Source organism: Neovison vison, chromosome 8 (genome assembly GCF_020171115.1).
Source record: "Neovison vison isolate M4711 chromosome 8, ASM_NN_V1, whole genome shotgun sequence".
Taxonomy (NCBI): domain Eukaryota; kingdom Metazoa; phylum Chordata; class Mammalia; order Carnivora; family Mustelidae; genus Neogale; species Neogale vison.
This window is the reverse complement of record NC_058098.1, coordinates 26,192,132-26,217,743: the sequence shown is the minus strand read 5'-3', so window position 1 is coordinate 26,217,743 and position 25,612 is coordinate 26,192,132. Positions and strand designations below refer to the sequence as shown.

At 50.5% G+C, this 25,612-nt stretch overlaps 1 protein-coding gene across 1 annotated transcript in view; it reads left to right on the top strand.

The window, feature by feature from the left end:
• TTLL9 (tubulin tyrosine ligase like 9) overlaps positions 1 to 25,612 on the top strand; it is a 33,989-nt gene that overhangs the window by 3,464 nt on the left and 4,913 nt on the right. Inside the window, exons 3-12 of the mRNA XM_044262188.1 lie at positions 2,548 to 2,659; positions 3,345 to 3,530; positions 12,576 to 12,644; positions 13,288 to 13,362; positions 14,677 to 14,767; positions 16,144 to 16,184; positions 17,411 to 17,498; positions 22,095 to 22,153; positions 22,976 to 23,172; positions 24,702 to 24,815. Of these exons, the coding sequence (XP_044118123.1) occupies positions 2,548 to 2,659; positions 3,345 to 3,530; positions 12,576 to 12,644; positions 13,288 to 13,362; positions 14,677 to 14,767; positions 16,144 to 16,184; positions 17,411 to 17,498; positions 22,095 to 22,153; positions 22,976 to 23,172; positions 24,702 to 24,815 (1,032 nt within the window). The remainder of the gene's footprint in view (positions 1 to 2,547; positions 2,660 to 3,344; positions 3,531 to 12,575; positions 12,645 to 13,287; positions 13,363 to 14,676; positions 14,768 to 16,143; positions 16,185 to 17,410; positions 17,499 to 22,094; positions 22,154 to 22,975; positions 23,173 to 24,701; positions 24,816 to 25,612) is intronic.

The window sequence follows — 25,612 nt, the reverse complement described above, 5'->3', positions numbered from 1 at the left end:
CCGCCCCCTGCCAATCTTGTCCCTTCTTCCCTTTGCCTCAAGGTCCTTGTCTCCTTCTGTTTTCTCCCAGTTCCCCTGGGGGGCTGCTGGGATTTGTCCCAATTTTGTTGTAATAGGGATCTTTGTATATTTAGCACTCAAAATGTGTCGAATGCCTTACACATACCCTCTGTCTTATTGAAGCCCTACAACCATCCAGCAAGATATGATTACGGTCAGAGGTATTAAGCCAATCATTGAAGGTCACACCTCACAGAAGTGTCAAAGTGAGGTTCACACCCAGGTGTGAACAGCTAGACTGTCCAAAGCCAGTGTCCTAGAGTTCTCCAGAGAATCAAGGAATGCAGTTATGACCAACTAGCTGGCTTGAATCTGCCAGTGATGGCAGGTCCAGGTCAAAGGCTTCTCTTTCTTGACCACTTACTGGTTCTGTGACCTCGAACAAGTTACTTGACCTCAAGCCTACATTTCTTCTTCTATGCTGAGCTCTGGGATACTAAGATGAACAAACATCCATGCCTGGCACATAGTAGATGCTAATCTAACTTAGGTTAAGATTTGGATGCATGTAACAGAGACCCAAAGGAAAAGAGGCTTTGACAGACTAGAAGTTTATTTATCTCTCCCACTGAAGTCCAGATGTAGGGAGTTCAGAGATGGTGTAAAAATTTGGATCTGGGGTGTCTGGGTGGCTTGGTCATTAACTGTCTGCCTTCAACTCTGGTCATGATCCCAGGATCCTGGGATGGAGCCCCGCATCAGGTGCCCTGCTCAGCAGGATGCCTGCTTCTCGTTCTCCCTCTGCTGCTCCCCTGTTTGTGTTCCCTCTCTCACTGTGTCTCTCTCTGTCAGATAAATAAATGAAATCTTTTTAAATAAATAAATAAATTTGGATCCATCCATTTCCATCTTTCCATTCTGCTATCCCTTGGATGAGGTCCTTGTCCTCACAGTCTAAGATGAGCCCTAGCCTTACATCCAGAGTCCAGAGTCCAAGCCACAGTCCATCAGTAGGAAGGAGGCAAGAAAATGCACACCGTGCCCTTGAAGGACTCAGCCTAGAAGTCTCACACTGGCCAGAACTTAGCTTAGCTGCAAGAGATTCTGGAAAATGCAGTCTTTATTTTGGAGAACGTAGATGACATTTTCCCAGGTAAATGTTGAGAATTCTGTTACTATAGAGAATAGATATGAGGGGTCAGGACAACCAGCTGCCCTGATGTAGTGCACAGTGAATATTGTTGTCTAAAAGCAGCTAAGCCTGTTGGACGTTCTTGCGTGCGTTCCATGCATGACCTCTGACCTTGTGGGAGCTGCTTTTATCGTATCCATTTACTGAGAGTGGGAAAGCTGGACATAGAGGAGTAAAAACTGCCATGTTTGAGGTCACTGGGCTTGTGAGGGCTTGGGCTAGGATGGCACCTGGTCAGCCTGCGTGCCGAGTCCAAGGCTCATCTCTATCCTGTTCTCACAGCTTCTCCGTGAATGAGGAAATAAGTGAGTGAATTCAGGGGTATTTCAGGATTCCCACTGCCTGGTACTGGAGTCTAGTCTCTTCCACACGGGGCTGTAATTTTTTACTTAAGAAGAAGTTGGGGGCACCTGGGTGTCTCAATGGGTTAAAGCCTCTGCCTTGGGCTCGGGTCATGATCCCAGGGTCCTGGGATCGAGTCCTAAGTCAGGCTTTCTGCTCAGCAGGGAGCCTGCTTCCCCCTCTCCTCTCTGCCTGCCTCTCTGCCTACTTGCGATCTCTGTCAAATAAATAAATAAAATCTTAAAAAAAAAAAAAAAAAGAAGAAGTTGGAAGCCATCATGGCGGCTTCCCACCCACATAGTTTTCAAGCACTTCCTCTCGGCCCCACAGCTGTGGCTTCAGACTGGGGAGACTAGCCTGGTTTCCTGTCCCTCTCTAGTGTGGGGGGAAGAAGCAGGTGGGAATTTGGTGTCGGGCAGGCACCTGTAGGAATCCTGGGGCTGCCAGGGCCTCGATGAGCAGGGTCATCCTTGTCTGAGGGCTCCAGGGACGATTGCTGTCACCTTTTGAGGCTGCTCTGAGGCTTTTTGGACTGGGAAGGCCTTGCAGATGTTACCTAACTGCCCTGCTTGGTCATGTGGGCTGGGGACGGTGGGCTGGGCCACAGAGATGCTTCCTGGGCCCAGGCAAGGAATGTGACCAGGTGGGCCATAGGGAGTGGTGGGGACTGTGACCTGGAGGGGGCGTGCCCTAACTTGGCGGCGGCTCCTCCCTCCAGCTGACAGGTGCCAGGAGGCATTAGGGCACAGTGCAGCTGCTCTGCTGATTGGTCAAAGGAAGACAGCAGCCTGGATTTGTGCATGAACATTTCTCTAGTTTTCACTGTGTCCTCACGGACCGCACTGTGGGCAGCACCACTCCACCCCGCCCCCCCGCCCCCCCCGCCCCCACCGAAGACTCCTCAGGGACACACTGCCACTTGCCACTTGCCCCTCGCCCAGACCCCCAGCAGTGCTGAGGTGTTCAGGTCATGACCTTTGTTGTATCCTGTGTGTCCCCCTGCAAACCCACAGTGAAGGGGAGTGGGATTTCTACTGGTGTGACGTCAGCTGGCTCCGGGAGAACTTTGACCACACCTACATGGACGAGCACGTGCGGATCAGTCACTTCCGAAACCACTACGAGGTGAGCTGAGCTGGGGCAGCCGGGAGACCAGGGTGGCCAATTCATGTCACTAGATGTGGCAGTGGGCAGCTGTGGGGGTGCAAGGACCGGCAATGGAAAAGCGGAAGGGAATGTGGGGTGGGTGCCGGGTGGGGATACACGAGGAGCTAAACAGTGTGAGAAAGTGAGGACCTGGTACCTGAACGACAGGCTGCCTTGGCGTGGGGACTGACGTCACAGTCTGGTTAGCATTTCAGCACTGGAGATGGGTGGGGCAGGGGCCGAAGCAGCGGGATTTTTGAGCCGTATGATGACTTCAGGGGAGAGAGTTGAGCAATGAGGAGTCCAGAGATGGGAGGGACCAGACGGCAAAGATGAGACTGGAGGAGAAAACGAAGCCGAGATTTGAAAATGTTAGTGCAGCTTAGCGGTTAGAAACATGAACTTGGGAGTCAGATGGGCCCAGGTCAAATCCTTGCTGTGCCTCCATTAGCTGGGTGACTCTGGGCAACTGACTTAACCCTTCTGAGCCTTGGTTTTCTGGCCTATAAAATGGGGATCACTACAGAATTGCAATTACTCTTCCTGTGACTGTTACTTGGCAGGCCAGAGGTTGCGGGGACCGGCTGGGATGGTTGGGGCTAGGGGCCGGAGCAGGACGGCGGGCACAAGCACTAACGGCCTGCTCACCCACCCTGCTGCGCAGCTGACCCGCAAGAACTACATGGTCAAGAACCTGAAGCGATTCCGGAAACAGCTAGAGCGCGAGGCCGGAAAGCTGGAGGCAGCCAAGTGCGACTTCTTCCCCAAAACCTTTGAGATGCCCTGCGAGTACCACCTGTTTGTGGAGGAGTTCCGCAAAAACCCGGGAATCACCTGGATCATGAAGCCTGTGCGTGCGCAGTGCCGGAAGCAGGGGGAGGGGGCGATGGGAGGGAGGGCTTCCCAGGCACCAGACAGAGCAGGGGTCCCTCATGGAGCATCCCAGTAGAGAGCTCTGCCTGGCAAAAATCAGCCTTGGAGGCACCATCTGCCTCCCCCCGAGGGCTGACTTCGTCTCCTCTTTGCAGTGTGTGGACCCAGCAGCTATGACAGCTAGCACATAGTAGGTACTCAATGCGTGTTTACTAGATGAACAAGTGATCCTCCAGATACTGGGGCAGGGAATCGTGAGGCTGGCTGGAGCTATGTTCCCTGAGAGGAACCGGTGTCAGGCCATGCCCAGCACTTTCCCTGTGCTGCCCAGGTCCCGGGATGGCCCTTGGGAGGAGTATTACCTCATTTCAAAGAGGAGGAGAATGAGACCCGTGTATTCAGACATTCCATAAATACTCATGGAGCACCTGCCACATGCCAGACTAGGCGCTGGGGACGCAGCCCTCAGCAAGCTGGAAGTGGGTCTCTGCCTTCCTTGGTGGCAGACAAAACAGAGGACGCCTGCATGCCTCGTGCTGTGTTAAGTGTCAGTAGAGAGGAAACAGTAGGAGGCTCCCCGCTGCCTGGCAGGCTTTTCTGAAGGGAGACTGGACTCTGAGGCCAAACCCCTTGATTCAAATACTGCCTGGACCCCTTACTAGCTGTGTGACCCCAGGCAGGTCACTTAACTTCTCTGTGCTGCAGGTTCCCCATCTGCAAAGTGAGGCTGCAGTCCCTGGCACGTAATGCTGTTGGGTAACTAAGAGATGTTGGGTGACTAAGAGAATCACCGCAGGCAGAGCGTGCATGAAGCCCTCCATGAGTCACAGCCGCTGCTGTGGTTATTGTTACTGAAAGGATTAGTATTGGCCGTGGCCTGAATGATGCAGAGGGTCAGCCTGGAGAAGGGCAGACATAGGAAGAGGGATGAAGGCTTTGCATCCAGAGGTAGCTCTCGAGGGATCCAGAAACTGAGTGGAGGCCACGGGTGGCAAGTACCCACCAGCCCCTCGGTCCCTCCTTGTGCCAAGGCTGCTTTCTCACCACAAAGCCACCAGAGCCTTGAATGGCATAAGCAAAGCCCCCTACTATTTCCCAGGGTTGGACACAGACCCCAGGAAGGGAGCTGTGCAGAGCAGAGTTGGGGACAGCCCTTCCTGGTGCAGCTGGGAACGAGGGCCAGTGTTGGCTGATGTGCAGTCGACAGCGCAGGTGCTCGGAAGGGCAGACGAAATCTGAGGATGCTCCCAGCCGGGTCCCAGGCAGCCATTCACTGAGGCCTCCTGCCCCTGTCCCTGGTGGGGCCTGCTGAGAGCCTAGCATCCCCTTCTTTGCAGCCAGAGTGGAAGGGGTTAGGCAGATGAGAACTGCAGCCCACTGGGCGGTTCCAGCTCCCAGCATTATCCTCTGAGACAAATGGTAGTTTGTGCTAATTGGGACGAGCAGTCGCATATTAAGTTGATTCCTTTCCCAGCCCACGGCCTTTGTTAGAGGCAGACGCAAGATGGCTGTAATTAAGAGGCGGCATCTTGGCGGCAGGCGAGCGTTCTTGCCCCCGCAGAGCTGCGACACCATGTCTAGGGTGTGGGGTACGGAGAGTGGGTGCTCTGGGCTCTCTGTCCCTGCTGCTTGTGAGCCGGCTGACCCCAAGCGGGTTCCTTGGCCCCTCTGGGTCTGCATCCTCATCGGCGCTAAGCGCAATTGACGAATGTACCTGCATGGCGGGGTTGGGAGAGAATCCAACGAAGGGATAACACGTTACAAACCTGAGTTATACACGTGATACGAAGGGCTTGGCCCTTAGGTATCCAGGCATGAAACCATTTTAACTGTGATTTCCGAGAGTCCAGGCAACATCCTCTCTCCCCCTGCCTCTGGAAAGCGTGAGGTCAGGGCCCCCCAAACCCACCACGCACACACAATCATTGGGCCTCTGGTTCAAGGCAGAACCTGGTGGGGCCCGAAAGTCCGCGTTTCTAACCAGCTCCCAGGTAAGGCCCCTGTAGCTGGTCCCCGGACCACACTTTGAGGACCGAGACTGTAGAGAAGTAATTCTCAAACCTGAGAGCGCATTAGAATTTTCTGGAGAGCTTATTAAAGCCCCTCCTCCATCCCTTAGTGTCTGATTCAGTAGGCCTGGGTTGGGGGGCGGTGAGTTAAGAATTTGCAATTCTAACGGTGTCCCAGATACAGTAGCCAGGGTTCTCCAGAGCAATGGAGCTGACAACCACTGGGCTAGGGTATTAGGCGGTGCAAAATCAATCAACAGATCCTGTTGTGTGGATTCCTTTGGGGTAGGAAAATGTAAAAAAAAAAAAAAAAAATAGGACATTACTCCAAATTTAGAAAACAGAGGGAAAAAAATGCCAAATCCCTCCACTCTTTCCACAAGGCCTGTGTTTGTGAGCCGGGTTGTCCTTGCACACCCACACATAAGAGTTTTCACATAGTTGCCGTGGCGGGGCTGGGGAGGGCGGCCACGAGCCTTCCTTCCCCTCTGGCGTCTCCTCTGCCTGGTTCCCTAGGGCCTGCTGAGTCTTCTTCCTCTTTAGCAGCAGCAGAGCAGGGGCAATGAGGGGACGAGTTGGACTCTGAAGGGAATAAGCAGCATTGTCCCCTCCATGTCACCCTCAGGGACCCCTCCTCCCACAGAGCCTGAGCCCCAGCCCATCTTGGAGCTTTGCTATCGCTCTCAGACTGTAAGAACAAGCCCCTGGGTTTGCCAGGTGATGTAAAAATGGCACCGATCCAAACTTCCTTTCCATCTGAACATTCTCCCCTGTACCTCAGGCCCTCTGGGTTGGCAGGAGGTAGACAGGACCCAGAATCTGGGACCACAATTGCTCGTCTAGCCTCCCTCACGTGGCTTGGGGCAGCTGGAGGAGGCAGGTGCTGGCTGTCAGGGCCCAGGCCTGTCCATCTGTCCTAGGGCCTGTCCATCAATCCCTCCATGTCTGCAGATCTGGTTGAACATTTCACTCAGGGCTGTGAATGTCCTGGGCAACCACTAAGATGCTCCCAGCTCTGGGGGCCTCTGTCCAAACTGCAGACAGGAAGAGCAGGATTTAACCTTCTGTTTCTCAAGTTTACCCCATCAGAGCTTCTCAAACCTTTTTACTGCAATCTTCTAAGAGTTCGGGGGTGCTTTGGGCAGCACATACCAGAAGCCCCAGCTAATGGGAGCTCAAACAAGACGCCAGGGGCTCTTATGGGTCTCTCTGGCATCTGATGAAAATTGTGTTTCACACTGTCACAGAAGAATGTCTTTAAAAGGATAAAGTAATTTGATTATAAAAGGAAGCAACTACATTGAAAAACAGTTATTAAACAGTGAGTGGGTCCCCTGAGAAACAGATGCCAAGGCAAGATGGAACATGCCAGGAGTTTAGCCTGTAAGGAGTAGGGGGAGGGAATGGGGGAGCTGGAACGGTTGTCAGGCCCTACTGTGGGAGAGAGGAAGGAAGAGAAGCATCTAGAGGCCTCGGGAAGGCCTCTGGCCAGAGGAGGTCCTTGTCTCCCCGGGGTGGTGGGCCAGTCTTCTTGTCCCCATGGTCCTCGGTTGGTGAGAGGAGCAGCCCCTGCAGGAGAGGCACAGCACAGAGGCACAGCACCAGGCAGGCACAGTGCCCAGTCAGCACGACCCTCCCATTAGAGAACAGGACCAGGACCAGGACCGCCACGCCAACTATGAAATGTTCTTGATGCCGTAGCAGTTTCATTAACAGCTAAAGAGAGCCTAACAGCAGGTCCGTAGTTAGCCTAATTTCAAAGTCATAGTGAGCGTAAACAATGTTTTGAGATATTGGCAACAACCGTAACGTGGTATAAAAAATAACTGAGATTTCTTTTGAAAGTGAAGTCACAGGTGTGGCCAATACTACTGTAGTCTGTTGTCCACATTCATGATGGAAGGCCATGGGAAAATCTGCTTAGGATGAAAACTGTTCTTCTCATTCTAGTTTACGGATGCCAGGACATTTCCTTTCGTGGTGAGCGGTCGATTCCAGGAATGACTCAACAGCCTTGGTGGGCAGCCAGACAGTGTCATCTGTCCCCACCCCAGTGGGCTGGCTGCTCCCCTCGGCGGTCTCAGTGGGGCTGCCACACATTTAGCTTTGTCTCCTCACCCCTCTACCTGCCGCAGGAATAAAGGAACACCCTGGTCTTGTGTCCCTTTTGAAGAAGACACGAACTTCCCAAAGGTCACTGCAGCAGACTTCCCCTGCACCTGTGGGTCCATGCGTGAATTATCCAAGCGGTGGCAGGGGCGTGGGACCACCGGGAGGGCTCAGACTCCCAGACGGCAGGCCCACTGGGAAGAGCTGATCCGGGTGGGGTTCTGCTTGGCGGAGCCTGGCTGGCTCAGTGCGCGGAACGTGTCATTCTTGATCTCAGGGTCATGAGTTCAAGTCCCACGTTGGGGGTAGCGCTTACATTAAACAAACCAAAAAACAAATGGGGTTCCCTTGGCAGAGGAAAAAAAGGGAATTTTTCCCTACTCAGGGTTGCTGAGTAGACCACCAATCACATCTATAACCCCCAGGGAATGCCACGTGATGAATGGCCCCCAGGGGCAGGGCAGGAAGCTGGCAGCGGGCTGAGGGTCATGAGTGACCACAGGTGGTGCAAAATCAAAGTATAAGTCATTCTGATAATCCGTTCATATTATTTTCCAATTAATTTATCTCTTTTAGAAAAATAATATATTTTAACTCCCAAATTATCAAGTAAGGTTGCTACTCCCAGGATTAGGACCATGTCTGTCGTGTGATTTTGTGTCCTCCCTGGCCCTTTGCAGGCGGTGCGTGAGCCTTGGGCTTGTGACGCAGATTTCACTACTTGGGTTTGTCACCTGCTGGTTGGGTAACCTTGAACAGAGTGCTTGGCCTTGTTGCTTGGTTTCCTTGGCTGCAGAATGGGGACAGTATTAATGCCTACATAGAGGATTTTTGGAAAAGCTTTAACGAGGTTAAGGTGCGGAAATCTTGGTGCCGGGCGCGTAGGAAACAGCCACAGTTGTTATAAACCATTCCCCCAACGTTAGTGCTTGGGTTCGATGGCTGCACCCCAGAACTCAGTGGCTCGAAATGAAAGTCATGTCTTATTTAGCTCCTGAGCCTCCGCTTTGGGGAGCACTTGACAGGGAAGGCTCCTGGCTGCTCCAACATGTGCTGGGATGGCTCCCGTGAGGCTGAAGGATTCGCTTCCAAGCTGGCTCACTCCCTCGGCTGGCAAGTTGGTGCGGGCTGCTGGCTGGGAGCTCAGCCAGGATGGAGAGCGGGAAGACTCAGTTGCCCTCCATGTGGGCCTCTCCATATGACCCGAGCTTCCTCCCAACGTGGTGGCTAGCTTCCAAGGGCAACCATACCCCAGGAGAAAGCTATATTGCCTTGATGTCCCAGCCTTGGAAGCCACGCAACCTCACTCCTGCCATATGCGATCAGTAGAGACAGTCCTAAATGCTCGCCCAGATTCAAGGGGAGGGCACATCGACTTCACCTCTTGTCAGAGGGTGGGGGTAGCAAGGTTCTGGAAAAACATATGGGACTGGAAATATTTTGGGGACTGTTTTTGCAAACTACAATCTACTGGAGCTAGATAGTAGGTGATTTCCAGTCTTAACAACCTTGATATATGACCAAACAGGAAGTTTATTTCCCTGTTGAGGATGGTTCCCTTAGGAAGGCAGCTCTTGGAACAGGCATGTTTGTTAACATACTGACAATGCTTTAAACAATAAAGGCATTTTATTACCTCATCTAATAAGAAAGCCGGAGATAGGAAGTTCCAGGCTTAGGGAAGGGCTCAATGATGCCATTCAAAGCCCAGGCTCCTTATCTTTCTTACTTGTCTGATCACTCTGCGGCCTCTGTGTATTGGCTTTCTGCCATCAGACATGTCACCGTGTCACACCACGTGTGACAGCCGTGAGCCTCACCACCTCAGACTATAGCATTCAAAGAAAGAAGGAAAAGAGCCAGGCATCTCTTTGTCTCCCCCTCCCTCCCTCCCTTTCTCCTCCTCCTCCTCCCTGACGCTGATCTTTTTAAGGAAGGGTTATTTTTTTTTATTTTTTTATTTTTAAGGATATCTTTAAGGAAGAAAGTCATTCTTAGAAGCCCCAAAGCCCCAAGCGGATGTCTCTGTAGGTCTCATTGGCCAGAACCAGTCATGGGGTTCCCGACAGCTGCAAGGGAGGCCGGCAGAACAGGTGTGTGGTCTCTCCAGCCTCCGTGTGAGAGGTGGGCTCTGCTGGCCAGAGAGAAGGGAGGGAATGACTATAGGGAAGGCAGCCCATGAAGGTTGGGGAGTGGGGGGGCTCCTAGATCAAAAAGGCAGGAGACGTCATAAAACGTCTCCCCTGAAGTTCAGCAAAAAATATGTGCGACTTATGGGGGCACAGCTTGGTTAATTTTCACAAGTTGCGCACACGAGCTCTGAGGCCATAGACCGAGCAAAGCCGCCAGCCCCTCAGCAGCTCCCCCGAGACCCTCTCCCCCTCGCTACCCCTCCAGGCCCCAACAGCATAGATGCCTTTGTACTTTATATCCTGGGAAACATGAGGTATGTTCTGGTCTCTCTCCATCAACGCTGTGTTCACACCATTCATCCCGACTGATGTGGGTGATTGCAAGCTGCTCGTCATCATTGCTGTGTCCCGTTCCGCCGCGTGACTCTTTACCCACCTGGGAGTTTCAAGACGAGCTGCTGGCACTTGTGCTGCCATGGACATTCCTGCGCGTGCCCGTGGGTGCCCAGGTGCACGCATTCCTGCCATGTAGGGGCCTCGGAGAGGACCTTCTGGGCCGGAGTGGGGTCCTGGGTTCAGCTTTCGTGGATGCCGTCCGGTTTCCAATGATGTGCACTCTCCCACCGGCAGCTGTGAGGGCTGGTCTCCCCACAGCCTCACTGACACTGGCTATTGTTTGTTTTTCATTGTTTTAATCTTTTAAAGAAAGATTTTATGTATTCATTTTAGAGAGAGAGAGAGATCGGGGAGGGGCAGAGAGAGGGAGAAAGAATCTGAAGCAGACTCCGCACTGAGCGCAGAGCCCGGCATGAGGCTGAATCTCACCACCGCGAGATGGCGGCCTGAGCCGAAACGTCAGTTGCTCACCCGACTGAGCCATCCAGGCACCCCACTGTTTGTTTTTAATTTAATTTAATTTTTTTGAGTTTCCTTATGGTTTTTAAAATCTTTTTAAAGATTTTTATTTATTTGACAGAGATCACAAGTAGGCAGAGAGGCAGGCAGAGAGAGAGGAGGAAGCAGGCTTCCAGCTGAGCAGAGAGCCCGGTGTGGGGCTCGATCCCAGGACCCTGAGATCATGACCTGAGCTGAAGGCAGAGGTTTAACGCACTGAGTCACCCAGGTGCCCTCAATATAATTTTTTTATTATGTTAGTCACCATACGATACATCATCAGTTTTTGACGTCATGTTCCACGGATCATTGTTTGGGTGTAACACCCAGTGCTCTGTGCTATCCACGCCCTCCTTCATACCCATCACCAGGCTCACCTGTCCCCCCACCTTCCTCCCCTCTAAAACCCTCAGTTTGTTTCTTAGAGTCCACAGTATCTCATAGTTCGTCTCCTCCTCTGATTTCCCCCGCTTCATTTCCCCCTTCCTTCTCCTAATGTCCTCCGTGCTATTCCTTATGTTCCACAAATAATTATCTTTCTCTGTTTGACTCAAGGAACATGGAGTGGTATCTTCTTGGGATTTTCATGTGCATTTCCATGAGACTAATGAAGTTGAGTGACTTTTCTTTGTTTACACTGGGTGAGCTGCTTCTGTGAAGTGAATTTAAGTCTTTCGCGGGGCCATGAGCTGTTGGAAGCCCTTATGCGCACTGAGAATGGGCTTTCCAAAACAGCGGTGCCCAGGAGGTGTCCCCTGAGCCACTAGCGGTCCTCCATAGCCTCCAGAAGACAGCACCCTGTCTTCTGGGTGTCCACAACCCAGAATCAGGCATGCAGCGCTGCCGGCATAGCGGGGTTGGGTTTCGGCTCCCACAGCTCTCAGGACTGGGAGCCCTTCATGCAGTGGGCAACCGGGACAGCCGTACCCGACCACTCCACCTGCCCCTACATGGTACAGAGAACCTCACACTGGCCACCTGGGCCATGCTCAGAGGAGAACAGAGGGAAAAGAGAGTTTACATTGTCTGGGTGCAACCACTCGGGGGGACCTGCTCGTGGCTACAGATGATCAAAGGGCTGTTCTGGGGCCCAGGGATCAGATTTGTTTTGGGAGGCCCTACAGGCCAGAGGCAGGCTGGCAAATCTGAGCTCAACAGAGGTTAGGCTATGAAAGCTCCGTGAGGTCTAGGTCACTGTGAGTGCATCATGCCCAGCACACATCATGCCCAGCACACAGTAGTCACCTAGTATATGCCTTTGGGATGACTGCTGAATAGTGCTGTCCTGCAACAGATGGGCTGCGGCAGGAGGTGGGGGAGGGTAGTGAGCTCCCCGGCACTGTGGTCAGGCAAGGCCAGGCAGGTGACCATCATAGAGGGATTTCACGGAGGGAAAAATGCCTTTGGCGCTGACTGCTCTGCATGATATGAAAGATGTTTCCAGCCCCTAGACTCTGTGAAGCTTATGAATTATCCATGCCGGATTCAGTAAAGGCAGACTGATCAGTATTAGTTGAAGCAAAACCTAATTAGGAAGGCAAATTGATTTCCAAAAAAAGAATTGGATGATGTGTTCCCAAGACTGTTAGAAATGGTTTTTTAATTGTCTGCTCTTTTGTATTATTCATGCCACTGTATGCCTTTGTGAGCGAAGCGGGCCTCTGTCTCCTCCCCACTTCCTCTCCCTCGGGCCAGGCTTAGAGCCTTTTCTGTGGCCGGGCCCCATGGTGCTGGGCCAGACCATTCCTTTGGGGAGAGCTGGAAGCCCATGGGAAAGGCAGAGAGGAAGAAATGGTGGGGAGGTGCCCCAGGCATTCTGGCTGACAAGGAGCCACACGGAGCTGAGGGCCGCCCTCTCTGTCCTCCTCACCACCCCAGGTAGCCCGCTCTCAGGGGAAGGGCATCTTCCTCTTCCGGAGGCTGAAGGACATCATGGACTGGAGGAAGGTGAGCTTACCTCTCCCCCTTGCTCCCGAAACCTCCCTCTGGCCTTGCTGCAATGAGGGCCCCCCCGCTTCCTTCCTTCAAAGCATGGAGGGCTGGCAGGGAGGCTCTGGAGCAGACCCCTGGGAAGGGGTCTCCAAAGCCAGATAGCCTGGGTTTAAATCTTGATTTTGGCCCTTAATAGCTGTGTGACCTTGGGTAAGATACTTCACCTGTCTGTGCCCAGGGAAATAGGGGATAGTAGTAATAGGACCTGCTGAGGATGCAATGAGTTATTATGACTAAAACCTGAGAACATGGCCTCTGTACCCAGGCCTCCTGCTCCCCTGGCAGGGGAGAGTTTGGCCAACTCTTCCTGCAGATCCTAGGCTGAGCCTGAGGTAGCTCCCTCCCTCCCCACAACGCCATCCCTACCCCAGATGTGGTGTTAGCGGAAATCCTGGGTCCACTGCTGTCTCAGCCACTCAGCAGCTCTGTGGTCTTGGGAAAATTGCTGAGCCCCTCTGAACCTTGGAGTGGCTAATAGTGCAGGACGAGTAAAAAGGGCAGGATGACCACCTACACAACCAACACCTGCCGCATGAGCTGGTACTCATTGAATTTCGCCCTCCCCTGCGTCTCCCGATTCCTCCCATGAAACCGGCAGGGTACCGCAGGAAAGAAGCTCACTAGCTTAGAAGCCCCGCCAGCCCGCAGCACTGTCAATCCTTCTGGAAGCCATGTGAGTATAGGCAGGGGGTGGTCCCGTGCCCAGGAAGGGAAGGCCCGGTTACCTTGGGGTGGGGGTGACAATAAGTGTAGGAAATTCTGCCCTGGGGGCCAGGAACCCTGACTTCCAGGGGCTCCCTCCCAATGGGCTGTCGTGTGACCTCACCAAGTGTGTGGCACTTGCTTTGGGGCCTCAGTTTCCTCACAAGGTTACTGTGAAGGGGGGCAGTGGGTGAGAAAGGGCTTTGCAGACAGTAAGGTGCTGCACAGCAGGGAGAGAAGGCGTTGCTGTCTTCCTGAGCTGGGCTGGCAAGGAGAGAACTTGTAGGGAGAGAAGGGACAGGAATGTCCTTGGGCATCTGTGTGGTGCTACAGGCAGCGCTGACCCATGGAACCTTCTACAGAGTGGGGGAAGGGGGTGTGTCTGTGCTTTCCCCAGCATGGAGACCACTAGCCATGGTGCTGACATTGAGCACATGAAAAGCTGGTGCCGCTTGAGGGCTGGATTTTTTTTTTTAAGTTTTTATTTATTTATTTGACAGAGAGATCACAAGTAGGCAGAGGCGGGTGGGAAGCAGGCTCCCCGCTAAGCAGAGAGCCTGACTCGGGGCATGATTCCAGGACCCTGAGATCATGACCTGAGCTGAAGGCAGCGGCCCAATCCACGGAGCCACCCAGGGGCCCGAGGGCTGGATTTTAAACTTCTTTCCCTTTCTTTCTTTTACATACATACAATTTACCATTTGGACTACTGTTCAGTGTAACATTTAGTGGCATAAATTATATTAACATTGTTGCGCAACTGTCCCCACCGTTCACCTCTAGAGCACTTTCATCTACATTTAGAACTCTGCCCTCAAGAAGCACTAACTCCCTATTTCTCCTCCCCACCCCGGCCCCTGGCACCCACCCTTCTACTTTCCACCTCTGTGGATCTGACCACTCTAGGGACCTCCTCTAAGGGGACTCCAACAGCATTTGTCCTTTGTGTCTGGCTTATTTCACTTAACATAATGTCCTCAAGGTTCATCCAAGCGGGAGTACTGAATTTCACTTACTTTTCATCTTTTAAATATAAATGGATGGCACAGGTCTGGAGGTTAAATGCCAAGGCTCTGGGCCCAGGCCACTGGTCTACCACTGCACGGCTGTGTGACCTTGAACAAGTCACTCCCCTCTCTGTTCTTCAGGTTTTCATCTATAAACCGGGGATAGCATGAGTACTTCTCTGATAGGGATTGATATGCCCCGAGGAGAGTACTTAACAGAAAGCCTCCTACACAGGGAATGTTCCGTAAATGTTAATAATAGTTATTATCACAACTAGGACGCAAGAAGTTCTGATGACCAAAAGGATGAGATCCCTGTGGAGAACTACGTGGCTCAGCGCTATATTGAAAACCCCTACCTGATCGGAGGTGAGATGGAAGCCTCTGCCCACAACAGCGTCGGAGCTGTATGGCTGCTCTCACCTCTCCAGGCAACATCTTCCCCTCCCTCCTCCGGTGACCCCATCCTTTCTCATGGCTTTAAACAACCCCCCCCAAGATGCCAGAGATGCCAGCTTTCTGTCTCTAGCTGAGACATCACCCTGACACCCCGGATCCTGATGTCCCACACAGCATGTGGCATGCCCCCGTGGGCACCTCCCAGCAACTCAACCCAACAGCGAGCCTGAAATCCAAGCTCACCCTCCCCCCGCCATGCAACTCATTTCCCAGCGTCCCCAATGTCCCCAGCCCCTCCAGCCCTGGTTGTTAAGCCAGAAGTCGGAGATCATTCTGGGTATGTGGGTCTCTCCTTCTCCCTACTCTGACCTCCATCAGGCTCACAGACAGCTCTTGAATCCATCTGACCACCTCCACCCCGGTTCTGGCCACTGTCCCCTCCTGTCCTCACTGGTTCCCACTGCTGCTCTGGTCCCCTGTGCTACACACCAACACAGTAACAGGGAGACAAGGCTCCCTTCAGGGGCTTCCCATGGTTGGCAAAACAAAATCCAAAAACTGCACACGAACTCCCCCAAAACTGGCCCCTGCTGACCTCACTAACTCTGCCCCTTCTGGGCCTCCTGCCCCAAGGGCCAAGGTCCACCCCTCTGGGCTAGGAGGGCACCTCTCTTCCTCTAGGTCACCACTTCTCCATGAAGCCTCCTTGATCCCATCTCTTCAGCATTTCCCTAGCATTTCTTAAGATTTTGTTTATTTATTTGATGGGACACCTGGGTGGCTCAGTCATGCCTTCGGCATGGCTCGTGATCCTGGGGTCCCGGGATAGAGTCCCTCATTGGGCTCCTTGTTCAGTGGGGAGCCTGCTTCTACCTCTCCCTCTGCCTGCCACTCTCCCTCCTTGTCTCCTCTCTCTCTGACAAATAAGTGGGTAAAATCTTAAAAGAAAAAAGAAAGAAAGAAAAGAAAAGATCTTTTTGGCTTTTTTACAAAAACAAATATTTTATTTATTTATTTGAGAGAGATAGAGATCGTGAGAGACAGCATGAGCAGGGAGGGGTGCTGGGGAGGGGCAGAGGGAGAGAGGGAAGCGGGGTCCTAGCTTAGGAGGGGGCCCGAGAATGGGCTCCATCCCAAGACCCCAAGATTGTGACCTGTGCCAAAGGCAGAGGCCTAACAGAGCCACTCAGGTATGGGGCCTTTTCCCGCCAGTCACCCTCTCCTTGTACCTTGTGTGCCTTTATTGGCGTTCGCCTCTGTCTGTCCATCATTATAACCTGCAGACCTAGCACGCTGCCGGGTACACAGTTGGTATTTGTTGCATAAATTCTTTCCTTGCCTCACAGGCCGCAAGTTTGACCTACGTGTCTATGTGCTGGTGATGTCGGTGAGTAGCTAAGAGGGTCCCCTCCTCCAGCCACAGGTAAGGAACAGCTGGACTGGGAGACAGGAGTCAGAAGCCATTCTGAGGGGCACTTATGTGAGCTTGTGTCTGATTTTGCCTGCCTGGGAGAGCCCAGGGGGCATCTGAGGATAAGGGGGAGGATAGGTAAACAGATCCCACTTTGCCATCCCAGGGTCTGGATTTGCCCTCTAACTGTTCTTTATTCACTCAACCATCCATGGTAATCACAGCTAACTTTTACTGAGCACCTACTAAGTACTATGCCCTGGTATTTGGCAGATTTTATTTCATTCAGTCCTCCTAATGACCAGAGAGTTTGACTCTATTATTATTTTTTTAAAAGATTTTATTTACTTGGGGGCACCTGGGTGGCTCAGTGGGTTAAAGCCTCTGCCTTCGGCTCAGGTCGTGATCCCAGAGTCCTGGAATTGAGCCCCGCATCGGGCTCTCTGCTCAGCAGGCAGCCTGCTTCCTCCTTTCTCTCTCTGCCTGCCTCTCTGCCTTCTTGTGATCTGTCTGTCAAATAAACAAATAAAAATCTTTTAAAAAAAAATCTTATAAGTAAAAAAAGATTTTATTTATTTATTTGACAGAGAGAGAGATCACAAGTAGGCAGAGGCTTAACCCACTGAGCCACCCAGGCGCCCCGGTTGGCTCTATTATTATCTTCATTTTACAAATGAAGAAACAGATACAGAGGGGTTGAGTGACTTGCCCAAGGTCACACTGGTAGCTGACAGAGTTGGGGTTCGATTCCAAGCAGCCTAGCCCTGGAGCCTGCTCCAGGAGTTGCTATGCTCCCTCCCCCAACCCACTCACTCAACAGTATTCAAACCTTTATGGTATGCCAGTGTGTGCAGGCGTAGGACATAGGGCTGTGGGAGGCAGGCCCAGCCCCGGTGCTCCTGAAGCTTACCGTCTGGTGGGGAATAGGGACACACCCTGAGCTGGGGTATTGCTTGCGGTGATGGAGCAGAGAAGAGACCTGTTCATTCTCTTCCCTTCTGCATCTTCTTCCTACTCCCAGCACCAAGGAGGGAGGGGATAGAATCAGAGGCGGCTGACTTTGGAGCAGATTCTTAAGGAGTGATGCGGGAAGGGAGGAAGGGAATTCCAGGTGGGGGAAACAGCAGGTGCAAAAGCTCGGAGGAGCAAAAGAGCTCCTATTTACGTCCTCTGCTTGTCCCTCCTTTCCCTCCTGGATGCAGTACATCCCGCTTCGAGCCTGGCTGTACCGGGATGGCTTTGCCCGATTCTCCAACACCCGCTTCACCCTGAGCAGCATTGATGACCAGTGTATCCTGGGATCGCTGCCTCCCCATCCCCCCTGCACCCTGCCCCTTTCCCATCCCCCAGTTGCTCAGGGGGAATTTATTCATTCCACAGAACCCCAAGCTGTGTGGTCTGGCCACAGCAGATAGGGCCTCGTCTCTTCCTCTGGGCCCTGACAGTCTTGTGGGTGTGGGGGAGCCCCTAGTGATCCCAGAAGAGCGGCCCTGATCCGCTCAGAGCATCTCTCCCCAAACTGCTCTGCTTGACCATGGTTTGGGTGGTGTGCCGGCCATGTGCACTGGTTCATAGTCCTTGGATGGGGGAGTCTGAGCCCTTTGGGAGAAAGTTTGCAGCCTTTCAGGTGCTTTAGTCATTGACTCACGTGTTCACTCAAACACGATGTCCTTTCCACCCATTGCACTGGCAGAGGCCGAAAATTTGTTAACACACTATGCTGGTGAGGCTGGGGGAACACACGTGTTGCTCTCAGAGTAGAAAGCTGGAGTAGACAATCTGACAAATGTCTATCAAAAGGCAGAAACACCTGTGCTCTGACCTAGCAATTTCCTTTGGGGAATTTATAATCCACGTATACTCAGTATGGGAAGAGAGAGGTTGAATGCACTGTATAGTCTTGTTTGTGAGAGCAAAACAAACAAAAACAAAACAAAACAAAACAAAAACCAATAGGAAATAAAACGAATAGCTCATTTACATGGTGGGGTATTACGCGGCTGTTACAAAGGCATGGGGGGTGTACCTTATGAAATATGAAATAATCTCAGTGGTGTGTTGTCAACTGGAAAAAAACAAAGTTAGAACTCAAAAGTACGCTTCCATTCATGTGACAGATCATATCTGTATCTGTGTATCTGTGCACAGAACTCTGGAATGAAGTACAAGAAATTGAAAACAGAAGTTGCCTTTGGGAGGGGACTTGGGCAGGTGGAGACAGGTGTGGGGAAGGAGATAGGTGCTCACACACATTTTGGAGCCTTTTGACTTTTGAAGCATAAAAAAGTGTATTATTAGAATATTAGAATATTGGGGGCACCTGGGTGGCTCAGTGGGTAAAAGCCTCTGCCTTTGGTTCAGGTCATGATCCCAGGGTCCTGGGATCGAGCCCCGCATCGGGTTCTCTGCTCAGCAGGGAGCCTGTTTCCTCCTCTCACTCTGCCTGCCTCTCAGCCTACTTGTAATCTCTGCCTGTCAAATAAATAAATAAAATCGTAAAAAAAAAGAATATTAGAATATTGATATTAAAAATAATGTTTCTAAGATTTTTAGATGTGGGCATCAGAAGAAAAGAGGTTGACAGTACAAAAACGGAGATGAAACTAGGTTACCTGCATGTGGGAGAGAAGGAATGGAAGGTGTTGGGTCTGCTGAGCTGCTGGTGTGGGTAGCCCAGCCAATGCTTCTAGCCAATGTTCCTAGCCAATTCCCGCCTCTCGCCTTAGTTTTGTCTCTCGATGACGGGTCTGTCTGAGCTACTGTCTGTACGTTGCCCACATGCTGGAATGGGAGTGGGCCCTCCTGGCAATTTCCTAAGAATTTCCCCCCCTATCTTTCCAACTTCAGCATTTCTAGAATGTTTGTTTCATTTTGTAATTCCCACAAGCATTTATCATATCCAAGTTAACATCTATTTTAGGTTCATTTTTTGGACTCCATGTGTTTGGTTAAGATTAAATCATGCACGTAAAGCACTTAGGACGGTGCCGAGCCCTGCATGAGTGCTTAGCACACGTTAGCCAACCGCTCTCCCCTATTTATAAGTGTTTGTGTATCTCTGGGGTTGTGGGGCCTTAATAAGCAAATCCCAGCCTCCTCCAGGACTGCTTTCTAGTGAATGCATTTTGCTGTTTGTGCAGTGAATGAACACACATTATTTTCGACAATGTCTTTTCATTGCTTTTAATTTTTAAATGTTAAAATATTTAAAACATATAGAAAAATGAAGAAAAGACTCTCCAAGAAATCCAGGCACCCATCATCCAGATTTGACAGATGTTGATATTTTGCCGCATTTGCTTCTATTACACACCCAGCTTTTAAGACAATGAAGCAACTTTGGGGGCACCTGGGTGGCTCAGGCAGTTAAGTGACTGACGCTTGGTTTCAGTTCAGGTCAGGCCGTGATCTCAGGTCATGGGATTGAGCTCCACGTCAGGCTACACACTTAGCACAGAGTCCGCTTGGGCCGCTCCCCCCTGCTCTCTCTCTCTCAAATAAATAAATACCTCTTTTAAAAAGATAAAATAAAATAATAAAGCAACTTTGGATCACAAAATAATAAGACCTATTTTAATCTGACCTTAAATATATATATTTACATTTTTATAGATAGTTCATACACAGTTATTCCAATATTATATGCATATATATACATACACACACAAAATACAAGAATAACCACCTCAACACTGTAATAATAAATAGAAATAAGTTAAAATGCCCTTGCAGAATGGTAAAAGGAATGCTAAAGCATCTGTATGAAATCATTACATTGAGGTCAATTGAACTGTCTTGGAAGGGCATCCAAGATAGACTATTAAGTCAATAACAACATGCAGGGATAGAAGCAGTAGGTTTATGATCCTGATTTGGCTTTTACAGAAGGATGTTTCTGTCTAGAAGAAAGTAAGAAAGGATATTCACTAATTTATTAATTCTGAAAACCATGGAGGGTTAGGATCAGCTCAGGAACTTTTATTTCCAACTTCACATGTTTTCCTGTATTATTTTTGCAACCATTATATAGTTCTTTAATAATAAAAATAATAAAACACTTAAAGAGTATAGCTTTCACAATACAAGTAGTATAGCTTTTTAAAGACAAATCAGAAAATTTGGGAAATGTACAAAAAGGGGTGGAGGGGGGGCGAGGAGAAAAGGCTTCTCTAGTCATGTTTTCTACAGACAACTACTTACTCTTCCAATGTATTTCTTCCCAGTTATTTTGTATGGCTTTTTGTTGTTGTTGTTTGTAGTTTATGAAGGAATGATCCCACCATATAAATATAACTGTTTTTCACTAAACGTGTCAGTATTTTCCTTGTAGACATTTTTTATTAGTTATAAAATATTCCACAGAGTGGATTTACTGGTTTACTAATCCTCCACGCTACAGGCATTTGGAAATATTCAGTTTCCTCCAATTATATAGAATGTCACCAAGAAACATACTTTTCATAAATCTTTTACTATATTTAAAATTTTTCCTTTAGATGACATTGCAGAAGTGTAACTGCTGGGTCAAGGGCTTATGACTAGATTCTTTTCCAGAAGGTTCTTTTGTATTTTTACCCATCCATAGACAAGGCCCTTTTTATCCCTGCTCTCCAGTTCTGAAGACAACCATTTTAAAAAGACATTTCCAGGGGTGCCTGGGTGGCTCAGTGGTTAAGTATCTGCCTTTGGCTCAGTTCCTAATCCCAGGCTCCTGGGATTGGGCTCCCTGCTCAGCAGAAAGCCTGCTTCTCCTCTCCCACTCCCCTTGCTTGTGTTCTCTCTCTCACTGTGTCTCTCTCTGTCAAATAAATAAATAAAATCTTTTTTTTAAAAAAAGACATTTCTGAAACAACTGGTACATATAGGTGAAGTATATATGGGCATTCATTATACTTGCAATGATTCCGTGAGTTTTGAGTTTTTCCAAATAAAAAGGTTAATACATAGGTAACCGACTTAATGGGGAAGCAGGGTTTTTTCTTAAAATTTGCATTTCTTCCAATTGTATTTTTGTCCCTTTTACATGCCTTTAAAATTGGGTATCTTTTATTACTGGAAACTTCAGGCATTTTCCCAGATGGTCTTTTGCCAGTTATGTCTCCTCTGTTTTGTTCATATCCCTCTATCTACTTATCTCTTAGGGCCATAAATTTTTATTGTTAACAATTTATGTGGGATTTTCTTGTGATAAAAAACATTAGCCTGTCATAGTTGCTACAAATCTTGTCTCTAGTCATGCTTGCTTTTCATTCTTGCCTTGGCAATCTGATCATTTTTATGTTTACATGGTTGGTCCATCCACTGACTTCCTCTTGATTTCTGTCATCATTTCTTTTTTTTTTTTTTTAAGATTTTATTTATTTATTTGAGAGAGAGAGAGAGCATGAGAGGGGAGGTCAGAGGGAGAAGCAGACTCCCCATGGAGCTGGAAGCCTGATGTGGGACTTGATCCCAGGACTCCGGGATCATGATCTGAGGCAGTCACTTAACCAACTGAGCCACCCCGGCTCCCCTCTATTGTCATTTCTAAGCTAAAAAAAAAAAAAAAAAAAAAATTCCTGCTGAAAGAGTTCATAACGAATCAGTTCCACTTCTCTACAGATTGGTTTCGATGGTTTGCTTACTCTCTATCTCTTTCTCCACGTATGTACCTGACTTGTTCAGAGGTTAAGTGACTTGCTCAGGGATGGCATCCAGCAAAGATGCTGGTGGTGTTTGAATCCAGGCCCATCTGATTCCAAGGCCCACATCAGTGCTGTCTGGGCTGTTTGGTAGCCTTCCTCTTCAGTGGCCAAGAACAAGCCTTTGTTTGATCTCTGGCATGGGATGTGGGACAGGGTTTGTCCTTCTTGTTCACACGAGTCCTTAACCACAAACCTCTCCTAGATGTTCACCTCACCAATGTTGCTGTGCAAAAGACATCTCCTGACTACCACCCCAAGAAGGTGAGGAAGCCAGGCTTCTTGCCCTCTAGGTCCAGACTTTTGGGACCAGGTTGCGTTGGGGAGGTGGGGTGCCAAGGAGCCGGGGACAGGCCTATGTTGGGCTCATAGTTCACCAGTGAGGTCAGGACCACCCTTCCCACTTACAGGGCCCAGGGCAGGAGTATGGATGGAGACCCCCACATCACATGTTTAAATAGTTAATTTAGGACTCAAAGAAACACACCTTAAAACAAAATGTGTTCTACCCGCCTACCTTGACAAGTGTATTCCCATCTATCTTTCCATCTGTCCATCTCCCTATCTGTCATCTACCTATTATCCACCCATCCATCCATCTGTCTAATAACCTGCAAGGCGAGGTTCAAATTTAGAATTCTCAGACTTCCCAGAGTTAAGAGCCAGAACAGTGGGGCACAGGGAGAACTGCCCCCCCCAGCTCACACCTGCTCCCTTCCTTTCCCTCCCCCAGCTCCATCCTGCACAGTGGGGGTCACCTGCATGCATACCCTCCCATTTTCCCAAAAGCAGTAACCTGTTGCTCATCTTTGGGCCTTGGGCACACACATGGTCAGTGCAGTCTGTTCCCAGGAAGGCAGGCCTGGGGAAGAAGCGTGTGCAGGGTGTTTGAGCAATGACTTATGGGGTCCTGGGTACCCTGGAGGCACGGGCCCTGGGCAGGCACCCCTTCCCTGCTCCCCGGCCCAGCATGTTGTAGTTTTGCCTCATAAGAGGGAATTTTGGAGGGTCCCAGAAGGCCGGGTCCTGGTTAATCGATGCTCCTTCTCCCTCCCCCAACCCTGACCTGGCCACTTGGGGCCCCAGGGCTGCAAGTGGATGCTCCAGCGCTTCCGTCAGTACCTTGCGTCCAAGCACGGGCCCGAGGCAGTGGAGAGGCTCTTCAGCGATATGGACAACATCTTTGTCAAGAGCCTGCAGAGCGTGCAGAAAGTGATCATCAGTGACAAGCACTGCTTTGAGCTGTACGGCTATGACATCCTCATAGACCAGACCCTCAAGCCGTAAGTGGGTAGCCTCGTGGCCCAGAGGGGGCAGATGTGGTACACATGCCGTATCTGGGATTCATCTCTGCCACTTCCTTGTGGTGTGCCTCAGTCTGTCCATCTCTAAAATGGGCATTGTGTTTATGGCATTAGTATGAGGGATGACTGATGTACTGTCTCTTCATTTTTTTTTCCAATTTATTTATTTTCAGAAAAACAGTATTCATTATTTTTTTCACCACACCCAGTGCTCCATGCAAGCCGTGCCCTCTATAATACCCACCACCTGGTACCCCAACCTCCCACCCCCCCGCCACTTCAAACCTGATGTACTGTCTATAGAGCACTGAACCCCATGCCTGGCATGACAGACCTTTCCAGAACATCTGCTGAGTCAGGGGTCCTTCCCTAGTACTGGGCAAGAAACTTCTTTGGAAGCCCTGCTGTTTTTAGGATACAGAGTGTCACCTAAGGGAATAGTTACCATGTCACTTCCTGCCAAGAATTTGGTGCCCTCCCACAGTGCCCACGGAGGGGGTTGAACTGATGAGGAAACAAGCCTGAGGTGCCAGGGACCATAGTGATGGCCCTTATGTGATACAAAAGGACCCAGGAGTCCAGTGGGATTGTTCAGGTGCTTGAGGCCATGCAGTAAGTCAAGGGCAGAGCCAGACCCTGGGTCATCATTTCTGGGCCAGCACTGAGACTCCTGGAGCCAGCCCCCTCACCGGGGGCTATACAGTATGGACAGGCTCTCAGAGGCAGGAGCTAGAACCCTAGAATGAGGTCAGATGCAGCTTCGAGAGAAACAGGGTTCTGGGGCCAGCAAATGTCTCCTCTGCCCCTGCAGCAGGACAGGGCTGCGGAAACAAGCTCGCGGTGGGGGGGGGGGCGGGGGGGGCTGTATCTGCCACCAACCTGCTGGGTGAGCCCTTCCCTCTCTGGGCCCCAGGTTCCTGTCCGCAAACGACTGGGTTGCACAAAATCAGAGTTTGCAAGCTGGAGGCCCTTGGGCCGCTTTTGGCCCAGAGTTTGGACTTCAGATGATTTTTTATTTAAATGCATTGACAATCTCTAAAAAAACTGGGAGATATTTACACATCAGTCTGGAGTTTTGCCTTTTCTGGAAAACCCAGAGGGTCTGCCGACTCTGGGCTCACACTCCCGCAGAGGGGCTGTGGCCGGCCTGCGCCAGTCCCCACCCCTCCCAGCTCCTGTCCCCTCTGCAGGCAGGTGTTCACTGGGAAAGAGGTCTTGTGCTCGGGGCTCTATTGGAAGAAGAGCAATAGGAGGATGACAAGATCATTCCACTCCCTCCAGCTTGCCTCGTTTAGGTACCACCTGACCCCTGTGGGGATTTCGAGTTTGTGACCATTAATTTTAAAAAGCTTTAGCCACCAAGACCTTTCTTCCAGTGGGAAAATGGAAAGAGTGATCTTGGTTGAATTGAGGGTTGGGCCCACGCACTCATGAAGTCTCTCTGCAAAATTCCAAGGGGCCCCATGGACCAGATAACCCTAAAGCCCTCCACTCCCATCCTTCCCCAGGTGGCTCCTGGAGGTCAATGCCTCCCCATCGCTGACAGCCAGCAGCCAGGAGGACTATGAGCTCAAGACCTGCCTCTTGGAAGACACCCTCCATGTCGTGGACATGGAGGCCAGGTGAGGGGCAGGGGGCAGCCTCACTCAGACACCCCTGTACATGACAGCTGGGGCTCCCAGCAAGGAAGACAGAGAACTCACAGCACTAGGACTTGAGCGGCATGTAAGGATGGCCTCGGTCTGCCTGCCATTTTATAGATGGGTAAACTGAGATGTCCACACATGGTTAGATCCTGGTCCAAGGATTCAGCCCTTCTGGGGCAGAGCAGGACCAACTACAGGCTTCTGAGATTCAGCCCAGCAGGATCTCCTCCACACTTCTTGACCATATGAGACCTTGGACTTTACCAGTCTGAGCCTCAGTTTCTTCATCTATAACATGGGTAACATCATGTTTACCTCTCAAGATTGCAAAATTAATTTACCAAGATTATTTACTGTAAAGTGCCTAGCTCACCATAAGTGTTCAGTAAAAGTCTATATATTGTTATAACAATGTGTATATAATGGGAAGATCCAGGAAAGGACTTCAGGAATGGCTGAATCCAGGTGCTCCATTGATGTTGGTTGGTCTGTCTGCTCACTGGCTCACTCTCTCTCTGTCTGGCTCATTCCATTTCTCTCCTTTTCTTTCTCCCCACTCCCTGTCTCTTCCCTATGCATTAGCTTTTCCCCAATTATTCCAGCAAGTTTGAAGGCTCTCATTCTTATTGGTGGGGATTTGTCCCATGTCCACCTCTGAACCAATCATTGTGACTCATGCCCATCTCCCAGGGTGGGAGGATCAGCCCCCACCTGAGCCATGTGAGTGAGGAGGAAGGAGTGGTTCTCACAGGAAAAGCCAAGTACCCTTAGGC